The 13,990-nt window shown below is 37.8% G+C and overlaps 1 protein-coding gene across 1 annotated transcript in view; it reads left to right on the forward strand.

The window, feature by feature from the left end:
* crybg1a (crystallin beta-gamma domain containing 1a) overlaps positions 1-13,990 on the forward strand; it is a 46,077-nt gene that overhangs the window by 10,637 nt on the left and 21,450 nt on the right. The window contains exon 2 of the mRNA XM_044374063.1: positions 9,049-9,190. Within this exon, the coding sequence (XP_044229998.1) occupies positions 9,049-9,190 (142 nt within the window). The remainder of the gene's footprint in view (positions 1-9,048; positions 9,191-13,990) is intronic.

Raw genomic sequence — 13,990 nt, forward strand, 5'->3', positions numbered from 1 at the left:
AGCTTTGCTAGGTTTCTGAAAGGTTTTATCTGCATGAAGATGCCAGATACTGTAGTTTGATGTCTGTTCTATCTCTGTGTACAATAGTACATGGAAGGCTGATATTGACGTCATTCTTTGGTAGAGTTATCTGATTATTGATCAGACTGCATGTAAGTCTACCAACACCATCTCACAATTTTAGCTTTGCTCGATGTGGTTTAGTGAGCGATTAAGAAATAGTTTTAAGTAAGCTGCACAACAGATGGCTGACGGATCCTTCCTTAACTGATTTAACAACATGAAACTTTCCCACAGCTGATCAGATAAACACACCACACGGCTATCTCTGGTCCTCTGAAACTAGAAAAGCGTGTGGTGGAAAAAATCTTATTTCTCTTAAACTTTCCACCAAAAATCAGTTTCTTGATAAACTTGGAGATGAATTGGCTGTACAGCTGCAGAATCATGTTTCATTTTTTTATTTACTTTGTCTAGTTTGGATGTTTTTAACAAGGTTGGGTGTTGTCGAGGTGGAGATTCACATTATCATCTAAACACTCTCTGCTTTGTTTTGTATCTAAATGGGCTAAACCAATGTGTAGGAGTCTGGCTGTGTGCAGAGGCCACACACTACTGGGGTTTGATAGTTATTTGACCAGTATGGCACATACTGTGTAAATGCATCTGATTTCCTACCTGAACCTGATTAACTCAAAGCTGTCTGTGTTTTGCGTGCATGTACTATAAATGCGATTATGCACATGTTGCTACAGTATTTGATGAACCAGGCCTAAATAAGTTGCATTTAAATAATCATCAGTGGATTATTTTAAAATAACAGCTACCACACCAACAGCTACCGGAGCTACCTGATGTGACTGATGTGTGAGTGCTGTTTAAGTGTGTCTGTATGTTATCAGACAGAACAGAGGATATAAAGGAAGAGCAACAGACAGGACTGAATGTACTTTTGTGTGTGTGTGTGTGTGTGTGTGTGTGTGTGTGTGTGTGTGTGTGTGTGTGTGTGTTGTGTATCTGGATTTGATGATTTGTTATTTACTTACAATATAACCTATACTCTGTTGGCTGTGTAAGCTGAATTCAATTCATGCACAATATCCATAGTAGTTTGCCATTATTTTGTAGAAGGGAGTATTTCCATGTGAATCTTTCCTTAGCTGAACAATGCTATCTTGTATGTGCATGTGTGTTGCATGGATGTCTGTTTCTCTTATTGTCAGTCAGTGTTTGTATCCTGAATACATTTTGATGTGTTATGGTCGTGCACTGCACATTGAATGGCCAGGTGTTAACTCCAGCATTTATAAGCCGCTCATTGTTGCCCTTTTGTGTTGCAGTAGGCCCTCAAACACAGCCGTTAGAATCAAGGTGAGGGAGCAGCAAACAGGCAGGTATAACTAAAGTAAACATGAGCTGGCTTTGGTCCTGAAACACACACTTGCTTTTGATCGTGTGCCCATGCATTCACTGGTGGGTTTCAAACACAGAAGCTAATATACAGTGTACTTTACACACAAGCACACATTCATGCAGAGTCACAGTTCTCACACAAACACACCTCTGGGACTGTGAAAGGAGTGGTTTTTAACAGTCCAGTCGGGATTAGGCAAGCGCTGTGAACTGACACATGTTTTTCCATGGTAAAACAAAGTTCTTATTGTTAAAGGAATGTTAGGCATATAGTAGTTCATCATCATTGTTGCAACACTGAGCACACACATTGGGAAGACATGCAGTTTTATCTGCCCTACTGTTCTGAAATTCTCTCCTCTAAACTTCTCTTCTTTTCACTTTGCATTTTTGAAAAATGTGCCCAAAGCAAGAATAAATCTGGCATTTTTATTCATGTGTGAGAAGGTATCATCTTACAGTCTGTAGATATGATTTTATGCATTCTGAACATGTCCAAAAAATGTAAAAGCTTGGCATCAACATGTCACATTATTGCATTAAAAGTCCTGACAGTACTTCATATGGAGGCTCATTACTGCTGGGGAAAAAATGGTCCATTATAGACATGGACATGTCTATAATAAAAAAGCCTGAAGTCTCCTCAGGAGGACGTGTGTGAGGTGAATTTGAGTCAAAAGTGGTAATCCTTCTCAGAGTCATAACTCAGTCAAATCTTAACACATGAAACACATATCGATATCATTCAGTGTGACTTACACTTCCCGAGGATATAATTATCCTTAAAATTCCACTTAGAAATCATAGAAAAAAGACACTTCAGACCTTGCCTGAGAATCATCACATTTTTAAGTTTTTTTCTGTATTGAAGTGATCCAGTGATAGTTGTCTGTACATTCATGGCCACAGGAACTGCTAATAGCTAATTCAGCATACTTTTAATGAAGCCAATTTGCCAAAACATCAATAAATATAGCGTTAGGTTTAAAACAGGGCTACTTTTAGCTGACATTACAACAGCTCATTGATGAGCTTTTATGGGGTCTTGCTACTAGTATCTAGTATTTGACTTACCATGAGTATTATCATGTATCAGTGTTATATCAGCAGAAAACGTCTCCTTTAATTATAAGAATAAGAGAAAGCAAGTTTGAAATAGACCATGGGGAAAAGAGAGCGAGAGAGAAAATGGAAGCTAGAGTGTATGTGGGTTTTCTCCTCCACTTCCAAAGTCAACATGTCAACATTATGAGCTGCCATGGTAACCCTGTCATCTGCTCGTACTTGTGGTAACAGCACTGTCTCTCTTTTCCCCAAGGTGACTGAAACAATACTATATGCATTTTATTACTTCCGCAGCACTTTGCAGGATGGAGTGAATGTGTAGTTGGCTCCATACTGCAAGTGCAAGATATTTTGGCTTTAGTTTTTCCAAAGATGCATCGTGTCTGCAGTTGAGGTAAATGCATTCACAAACATGGTGGCTTGGTTTGCACTGCACGCCATCATACGAGTGATCGGTCCAAGTGGAAGTGTAGTGGCTGCAGCCTACTGGTTGTTCCAGACCCGCCCAGCATCTGGCAAACACTCGGCCCTGCAGCAATTGTTCCAGGCACTCCCCAACGCACAGTCAGCCTTACAAACAACAACTGTTTTGGATTCATGGTGGGAAGCCACGTTGGAGCCTATTTATATATTTATCATTTGCACTTCAGGTTATTGCAATGCTTTGTTTTATAGATGCATTAAAGGAAACTTCTGTGTTGTCTGTACATGAAACTGTCAAGTGAAACATTAGAAGCAGTGCAGAGCGTGAGCCTCTAGTTTTGGCTGCATTGTGTTTCAGTTTAGGGGCCAGCTCTATGTTTCTTATTGGGCAATTTGACCTTGGAACAAATCCTTACATCAGGCAGCAGTCCAACCATGCCTGGTCTATTACAGCCTTTCACTGTGTCCTGTGCCCTTCCTCACTGTGGTCTAACTTTTTATTTTTTCTGATATTAGAGCAAGGTATCCTCCATCAACAGCCTCCTGTGACTCATTACACTCCTCATATGCCCAACAGAGCATGAGTCACTAGTTGAATCTCTTCCATCCCTTGTTAAACCGTAGCTCTTCACAGGTCTGCAGGTTTTCAGAGCTCACGGAAATGTGTTTGTTTGATTTACCTGTTTGTTCCTAAGCAATGAAAGATGAGTTTGTGTTGATAACTCTTCTTGGCATCAGTATGTTGTATCAGTGTGGTGTTAGTGTCAGGGTTGACTGAGAGCCTGCAGTGAACTAAGTTCAATGTGGTCTGGTGGAAGTTCGTGCATGCCTTTGTGTTGTCTTAGTTAACAGTTAATGCAGCTTCTATACAGTATTTGGGGTTTGACCTCTATCACACAGAGCCAAGGAACAAGTTTTTCTAGCAAGAAGGCAAGCAAGGTTACTGCTGTCATTCCAGGCCGACTATTATTATAGGTTTGTTAGCTTTGCTGGCTTTCCAATTTCAAGCCAGCTTTAAATGTAACAACAAGTCCTCCAAACGAAAGCAAAACAACCCTTTTCTTGCGTAATTTTCTGCCTTTATTAGAGTACTGTAGATGCTTGTAGTGACAGGAAATGAGGGGAAAGGGAGAATGAAGGGATAATATGCACCAAATGTCTCTCAAACCACAACTCTATGGTCAGCATTGTAAATACGGATGCACCGATGTGACTCCCGACACTGATCTTCAGATACAGCAGCATTAATCCAGCGTAACCTTTTCTGATACATGTAGGTACTGTACATATATACATGTAGGTACATATACGTATCAGTACGATCAGAGTTTGTTGTAATCATCATGATGTCAAATGTCATTTCCTCTTAAGGATGGGCCATGTGCTGCATGATGGTCTAAATATGTTAATTGAGATTTTGCGATACTGTTCAAACCGACAGCTGTCCTGCTTGTATGAGACCATTGTGGGCAAAGTTGTTTCCATGAGGCAGGCAGCTTTATGACAATACTGGATTGTTGTAAAATGTGCGCATGTGTGTGATGAAGAGTCGTGATTGATCATGTATTTAATTAAAACGATTAGTCAAAAATAGACTTTTCTGTTTGATTATATTATCCATAAACACTTTGCCAATTGATTTCCAGAAAAATGACCATATGACAATATATATTGATGTTACATTAAAAAAAACACACTGTGACATTTTGTTATTTTATTCTGACAACATATGTTGTGGACAAACAACAAACAACATGTTGACCAGAGCTCCCTTCTCCAATTCTCAAATCTAAGCTGTGAAAATCTGTGCTGGTTTCATGCTGTATGTGGCTTTAATAAAGATGAGTTTCATCTCATCGTCACATCAAAGTTCATTTGTTGTCTAGACATAACCTTCTTTTCTTGAGATCACAAAATAGTTATATAGATACATACAAACAAGATATATTTCATTATTGATGGGAAACTGCTGATGCCAGGGTTCCTCAAATTATAGTCTAGACTAGAGCTGAAATTATTTATTGATTAATCGATTAGTTGAATGATAGAAATCAGCAGCTATTTTGATAACTGATTAATTTCAAATATAGAAGTCAAAGTCATAAAACAAAACCTTAATTTCAGCTTCTCTATTTCAATGATTTTCTGCTTTTTGACTATTTTATATCATTGTATGAATATCTTTATCTATCTTTATTGATCAGACAGAAGAAGTTATTTAACAAGACTTCACCATGGACTTTTAGGAAGTTATGAGTGGATTTTTTTCATTTTAAAAGCCAAACAATTACTTGATTAATGGAGAAAACTAATCAGCCAATTAAAGGATAATTTAAACAATATTTGCACTTTTTTGCAGCTGTTTGCTTAAGGTTTGCTGTGTGAAGCTATAAAATACATTACCATGAATACTGGTTCTGCTAATGTAGAACTGCAACATTTCAGCGTTGACACAACCTTTATTCAGAGTCCATCATTCCTGGTCTCATAGTGATTGAGTTTACTAAGTGTCTTTGACAGGAGTAGATAAGGTGACAGCAAAAGTGAGCTTGTTTTGCTGAACCTTCCTTTTTCATGTTTATCACACCTTCCTCTTTCTCATCTGTATGCTGTACCTGATATTAAATCAACTCATCTATAGGAGATACTTTACCCCCATACACCATGGCAACTGAAATGCTGTCAGTTACCATGGTGTATCAAAGACATAACAGAAAACATTGCTCATTAAAATCTTATAGATTGTGCACTTACAACAGTAGAGCTTTTGTCTGTGATGCAACAAAGAGAAGGTTCAAACAAGTTGGAGCCGGTGTGCGTCCGCATGCTGCAGGCTGATTTGTGGGAGGTCGCTCGATACTTATGATAAGTGTCATTTCACAGAAATTACGTATTCGTGGCAGAAAAAAGTGTCACTCAACACTTTCCTCTCATGTCGCGCACCTGGAGAATTTTGTTGATTAGGAGGTGTTGCTAACGTCAGCATTGAGATTGTGGTTTTCACTGAACTTTCTTATCGCCACACTTTAATTTCTGTCGCGCGACACTTATTGTAAGGGAAGAGCAACCTAACATAAATTAGCCTTGACAGCACTGGGGAAAGAGATTTCACCCAACTGATTCTGTAAATTTACTTTTACCAGGCGAGGGGTTATTCTCAAAGGCTTTTTAAGGAAAGGATGCATGGATCACATTTTCCCCTCAATGATGTTTTCAGATGGCACCTGGCCTTCAGCTGCATGTGCTTGCAGACAGTCTAACTCTTTTTGAAACACAGCCTGAAGGTTATGTGTCAGGGTCAAAGGTCACAGAGTGCATCAGTCTCTTTTTCCCCACACAGCAAGCTGTCAGTCAATTAAAGATGCCCTGCCCAGCCCTAAAGCCCAGCCCTGTTTGATGTGTTTGCGTTTATTTTATCATTAGTTCACTTTTATTTGACTTTAAAGTTCAAGTGCTTATGAGGCAGTGCAGCAGAATCACACACTAAGCCTTTGTAAAACAAAGCATGGGCAGGTTCTCCCTGATACTGAACCAGGATCCCTCTAACTTACGAGAAACTAAAGCTGACAACATCTTTCAGGTTTAGGCCCCAGCTGTGGAAGCAGAATACATTAAAACCTTTTTTCCATAGTCTTTCTACACTAAAATACCAAAATACACAAACATTTTAACAGTATCCTTATTAAACCGCAATGCAATGAATTTTACATGAAATTATTGATGTATTTTGTTTTTTAAGATGGATTTATACTCGTGTGTTTGAGGTGGGGGTCGCGTACCTGGAGCAAACATGCACTTCCTCAAAAATAATGTAACTATGAGACCATGTGGAGGCCGCAAGTACTGTGATTGGTCAGCATGGGTCACTTATGTTTCCTTCTTCAAAGTTCCTATTCTGCTAGAGACTGTTGATCGTGAAGACTAGTTGCTAGTTAAAGAAAGGCTCAGTAATATTCCTTTATTTCAGGACAACTATATAAATTTATCTACTGTTGCAGTGGTGCCAGTGGTGACACTCAATGTTGGAAATCCCACCTCAGACATCAGTTCAGGCATCTATAGCAGGACTGTGACACCAGTAACAGCAACATTAATCCAGTGTAAACTTTTCTGATACATATAGGTACATATATACATGTAGGTATATACATGTATCAGCATGATCAGAGTTTGCTGTAACTATAACTGCCATATGACCATAGTTGAATGAAAGCAACAAGTTCATGCGTGTCTCTCCTGGGAGGTTGAAAGGTATTTCGGGGAAAATAGGAAATCTCTAACTGTAAGAGTAAACAAGATGGAAGATATTTATCACCTCGTAACACCTGCACTGTACTGAATGTCATTCATCAACGGTATCTAACTTTACATTTTACTCGAAGGGTATATTAAAAGTATAAAAGAGTACTCATGGACATGATTGTGATATACAAATGTTAAGTAGCTCATTGTGAGGTTTTGATAGCTCCAGTAGAGCACACAATCAGATGATCAGCCTGTTTTATGAAGCTACTCAAGATTATATCAGGTGAGGCGTGGTCCATTCATTCATTCATCAACAGCACAGCATACACAAAGAAGGTAAACAAGGTTGAAAAACTGTTAGCTGTCCAGATCTGCGGCTGTCACTCAGCGTAACCCTGAGAGCTGAGAAAGATTCAATCACTATATTTTGTACTTTAAACTCCTTCGCATTAATTCTCAAATGAAGTGACTGTATCTGTTTTTATACTAAGCAACTTCTGGTGGGTGTTCATCTCCATGTTAGAATATTTTTCTCAGTCGGGACACCAGTCAGTCATTAAGTGCACAGCCTGACTTCAAAGTCTTGGCACATTTTAACAGAGACAAACACCACAAAAGAATAATTCATGCCAGTTCAAGTGACTTTCTGCCAGCTGTCCTGGAAAACCAGTCTGCCTCTGCCCCCTTGTGGGGAAACATGGTTTTGCAAAGACTCTCATCTTAATAATTGTGGATGGAGTTACGGCTAAATGCAACTCAACTGCAAACATGAAGTAATCTCACTGTGCTTTCATATGTCCATTCAGTCTTGATAAAATAAAAATGAAATCAATGCCCCTTCCCTACTCTAAATCCTCCCATACTGAAACATACATGCACTGTTTTTGCTAAAGTGAACATCTGGATATGATGCAGTTTGGGACAATAAATGACACCACACCTGAAAACTGTCATCTTTGTACACTTCATACCAACAGCTGAACCCATTAGTGTCATATGACAGTACTGTCTTCTCTTCACATCACACTTTGAGTGCAAATTTAGCTCATGTATTGTTTAAATGAGTTGGAATGCTGTTTGGCGTCGCAGCACACTGCTCCCTGCTCAGAGGACTGTTTGGTTCCAGACTGGGTGTGATTCATCCGTAAGTGAACTCCTCATAAAAATACTCCTCCCTCACAGAGGAGTCTCCCCATGCCTCACACGTGTTCAAGAATCCTCGATGACACTCTAATTGCTCCGCGTGCGTGGTTTGCCGCTGGGGAGTGAATGTTGTCTGTCAAGTGTCACATCGTCTGTGTCCTCTGAGTGTTTTTTTTGTTTTTTTAACTCGACGCAAAGGCAGAATGGAAAACGTCACTGCAGTTAAAAACAATAAGAGGTGTCAGTGCACCTTAGAACACTTGACATGTCCCACATCAGACTGCAGCAGGGTTGGGTTTTGAGGTTGGAGTTGTATATTGCTCATGAGGAACATTATGTGTACACTGGGAACAGAAAAGGATCCTATATGTAACTTTTTCAAGTTTCACTTATGTTGCATCTAGGCCTTTAAAGTGTACATGCTCTCATATGCACATAATTTACACATTATTTCACTTTCATCATTGTTTTTATCTTAAATGTGTTATTGGAAAAAAGGGTACATATTAATAAAGATATCTATCAAAGTTGTGGTAAAAAAAAAAAAGTTGAATAACAGGGAGTTTGATGAACACATAATAACAATAGATTCACAATACAGTGAGAGGAGAAACAAAGGCAAATGACATAACATCCTCTCGATCCCCCTCTCCCCTTCTCTGTTCCCCACAATCCCCCCTCCCCTCTCTCTCTCTCTCTCTCTCTCTCTCTCTCTCTCTCTCTCTCTCTCTCTCTCTGTTTCCTGCCTGTTTCCACCAGGAGCTATGACCAGATGAGTGTTTCCACAGAGTGCAGTTTCCGGACTGAATCGGACTGGGACCCTCAGTCTGAGTCCACCTCCATGATCAGCTTCGACATGACTCAGCCAAACAGCCCTACTTCGCCCTCCAAATTCTTCAAGGTTTGTTTTTACTGACATGTTTTCACATTTACTCAACTCAAAACCTAAATGACTACGTCTCATCATTATTCACCTATATGTGAGTAAAGTTAGTAAAGGTTTCATTAATCGGATGTAATACAGCTGAGCTAAGAACATATTCCAACTTGCACACTTGTGACAGTGTTTTTAATATTGCGTTCTCATCTACAAACATTACAGCACATCTTTTTTTAGATCTGCATGTGTTGGTGTGTATGTTTGCTCATGTGATTGTGTGTGTGTGTGTGCATGCTAATATTTGTTTTTATGGTAACTAAAGGATTACTGATTATTTTTCTTGAGGATAATTACATATGTCTTAATAGAGAAATTGATTTTAGAGACAATTAACTTTTAATTGTTCACCTAAACAGTAATATTGTTTTTGTTTTATTAAAAGAATAGAATTCCCATAGATCGACCAGTAATACTTCCTGAGGTCCACTATTACACTTTTGTAAAGAAAAGAAATAAATAATATAGTATAATAATAGTAACAACAGTAACATATTTCATAAGTAACATATACTGTATATTTTGCTTATTATTGTGCTTTTGGACATTACTCACTTTTCTGAATTCCACTGTTTTAGTGGTGGAATGTAACTAAATACATTTACTCAAGTACTTATTTAGTACAAGTTGAGTATTTCCATTTCATGCTAGTTTATACTTCTAATCCACAACATTTGAGAGGTAAATAATGTAATTTTTACTCCACTACATTTAAATGACAGCTAGTTACTTTACAGGTTAACATTTCACATAGAAAACATATGATGAGCTTTACGTGTTTGATGCAATGTCAAAGATGAAACATGATATAAAATAACTGCAATTAGCTTCACTTTAACAGAGTAAAATGTTAACATCAGTTCTGATAATCCAATAATATAATAAACTGTATAACAGTATAACACACAGAGGGGATATTGTTCTGTAATATAAGTACTTTTACTTTTGATACTTGAAGTATGTTTTGCTAATACTACTTACTACTACCCACTACTTCAGTGACACTTTGAATGCAGGACTTTCACTTTTAACAGAGTATTTTCATATTGCAGAATTGCTATTTTTACTTTAGTAAAGGATCTGAATACTTCCTGCACAGCGTCTTCTGCTGTCAGATTCCAATTTTAAAAGGCCTGATAAATGAGCACTGTTTTGATGAGTTAAGTTTGTGGGCAAGGCGTTTTATTCTACTGTTACTAGCATGTCTGCTCATTAATATGCATGCAAATCATGTGATTAGCAAGAGAGAAAAACACCACCCTTATTCATAAAGAAATGTTCATTACTGCTGTGTCTTCTATTGTCTGTTGACCTTAGGGTACAAGACCTTCGTCCACCTCATGGATATAAAGCACATTCAGCATTGTAGGGCTGCAACTAACAATTATATTCATTATTTATTAATCTGTTGATTATTTATTAGTATTGTTAGTTGTTTGGCCCATAAAATATCAGAAAATGTTGATCACTGTTTCACTAGTGATGTCCTCAAATGTCTTGTTTTGCCTGCAACAGTCTACAACCCAAAGATATTCAGTTTACTGTCATAGAGGACTAAAGAAACCAGAAAATATTCACATTTAAGAAGCTGGAACTCAAAATAATGATTATCAAAATAGTTGGTGATTAACTGAACAGTTGGTGATTAATTGATTAATCGTTGCAGCCCTACAGCACTGACCTCACAAATATGCAGAAAAGGAGGACCAACAACAGTAATTAGTTGAAAGTATGGTGATATAGATTGTGTTTTATGCACATTTTACCCATAACAGTAAAAAGATACAGTTCCATCACATTCAGAGCACGTCCATGCTTAACCTCCATTTCCAACTGATTCTCCAAACAGCTGTGTGACTTCATGACATCACTTTTCAGACAGTTTTCTCTCCTTTCTGCCTGCAGGGGAGGGTGGTGAGTGCTCACTGACACAGACTAACCTGTCTTAGGTGACTGAAATAACATGTCAAAAGCTTGCTTCCCCTTTAAGATGCACTATAAGATGCACTTAATCCTCTGGGATCCAATTGTGTCTGGGCTGTTTTCCATAGACTCAAACCTGTCAAACCTGCTCACAATGATGATATTGTTCAGTGGGAGCTGTTGAAGAGAAACATTCAAGTACAATTACATGTTGATTAAAAGTTTTCAGGAATTCAAGCATGTTTATTTAGCTTGTTATAAAAAAGAGTAAAGAAGATTTTTACTTACATTAGTTGAAAAAAAACCTTTTGTTTGCTCTTTGGCATGCATTCCCTGCACTATTTAACTGTTATTAAGATTAACATCATTGTTCCTGTGTGTGCCTTTATTATTATCTGCTGCAGAGATCAGGGAATGATGCAGAGCTTTGGCTGACAGATAAGGAAATAGGTCAAAATGCACACAGATATGGTACTATATCTCCACCTACCTGACATTTGTCATTGCTATGAGTAAATACAAGGGCAACGCTTTGTGGAGAGCTTATACTCATAGCTTTGCGTAGAAGGACGACAGGTAGGCATTGAAAACTTGAACACACACACTTAAACACTGAACACACAGGATACTTGATAAATGCTCTTTCTTTACTCACTCTGCTTCAACTCGGTGGATTTGTGAATGAGTCGAAACAACTTGGAGGTACAGTATGAAAACTTTGACTACATACAACATTAAAGCAGAAACAAAACTAGATCCGAGTGAGGCTGTTCAGTTAGGTTTCTGTGCTTCATTCTATTTAGACATGAACTGGAAAACCCAGCCACAGACTGTCTTTACCTGCTGTTTACTCAGTGAAATAATGTGAATGTTTAACAACACTAGAGAGAGCGCTGAAACTGGTTTTTATCACAGAAAATTGCCTGTTCAGAAAGTATTCTGGAAATATTCAGGTTTTATTCTCAGAGCAGAGATAAAGACAGATAAGATCAATACAAATTGTATTGGGCATTTATTTACTTAATGATAGGTTAATGAGTCTTGCCTGATACAAAGTGAATTCTTAAAATAAAAGCACATCAGATAAAAGATGTTCTATTTATTCTCCCAGCTTTAGAACGAGGAAGGGTGAGGTTTTATTCAGCAGGCATGTCCACACCCTTTCAATTTCACTGGCTTGTGAATTCCTTTTGCTTGTAGGCCATGTGAACCGTCTTTCACAATATGTTTTTTTTACATTGTATCTGTGATGCAAATGGCCGTGCCCTCAAGTCAGACACCTTGTTCAGAGCAGGGACACTTAACTCTAGACACACGCAAGTACTCACAGCCAGTACTGCCTGTCTGCTCATAGGAGAGGACTGACTGTTACATTTTTTATGTAGTCCATAAAAGAAGTAGGAGACTGGGTTTACTTTTATGAGCATCAACAAGTTTAAGGATTATTATAAAAGACATCTTTGTCTGCATTAATTAGACACAGCACTCCAAAAGGATTTCAACAGATTAGATTCCAGGAAGTCAAAATGGTATGTAACTGTTGCTTTTTTACACTGTGGTCTATTCTTCTCATCCTGACATGTGCTCTTTATTCTCTGACCACAGTCAGCCAAGTTTTTTTTTCCCTCGTGTCAGGTCCTATTAGATGACTGTTCCCCATTGATGTGTTTGAATGATTAAGATCACGTTAAAAAGTTTAATGTCGGCTCTTACATGTGGTTTATAAATGACTACACAGGCATTTTGACATCACTGCTGTTGTTTCACACTGTAACCTGCTTAATATTAAACAATAACACCATTCTGAGACATTATTTGTCTGTCTTTGGACTTAAGTCTGTATTTCGCGCCTTTAGTCTTTCACTACTTATCTACAGTCAGTAGCTGTGGTAAGTGACCCTTGAGCTTAGCATCAGAGAAGTTTTATATCTGTCTAGTTATTTATTAGACACCAAGTCCAGCCGGATTATTGTCCTAGTATGTTGGTGTTTGCACCAGGGTGTGTTTATTTTTGAATTGTGCAGTATTTTAATAGGTTCTTTTTAAAGCAATTGACTTAAAGATAATTAATTTAAGGTAAATTAGGTATATTAGTCAACATATGTTTTATAGTGGTGGAAAGTAACTAAGCACATATACTCAGCTACTGTACTTAACTGTGAGGTACTGAGATGTGAGTATTTCCATTTTATTCTACTTTATACTTCTACTTCACCACATTTCAAAGGGAAATATTGAACTTTTTACTTCACTACATTTATTCACATACAAAATATATGATAAACTTATATAATATTATGAATGATTACAAACTAAAGGCCCCAGTAGGTCATTGTGGCAGATTCCACCTGCTGAGGTTGGCGTTGTGCAAAGCAATGCTGGGATTTATGTGAGGTCATAAAAGCCCATGTGCTGATAAAAGGGATAAAGTTTTAACTTTTTCAGCAACAGAGATGAGACAGATGTCAATCAAGCCCAGTGTGTTCACCCCCACACAGTCCTGAGAAAACGTTTAATCAGTCAAAATAAATACCTGGGGGTGTGTAACGTGGATGTGCAGGGATATAAAGAAAGTTTAAATTTAACTTCACTCAACAAGCTATTAGAATGTTGCTTATATTTGGACTCATGAGTAATCCTCTAAAGTAATATATTTAACAGTCTCACAGGGCCCATTCTGCATGATTAATACTTTTGATACTTTATTTTTCACTGGTAATACTTATGTACTTTTACTCAAGTAGGATTTTGAATGGAGGTTTTTTTTTTTTTTTTTTACATAATTGTATTCCTACTTTAAGTGAAATATCTGAGTACTTCTTCAACTACTGATGTTTTAGT

Source organism: Thunnus albacares, chromosome 15 (genome assembly GCF_914725855.1).
Source record: "Thunnus albacares chromosome 15, fThuAlb1.1, whole genome shotgun sequence".
NCBI classification, from domain to species: Eukaryota; Metazoa; Chordata; class Actinopteri; order Scombriformes; family Scombridae; genus Thunnus; species Thunnus albacares.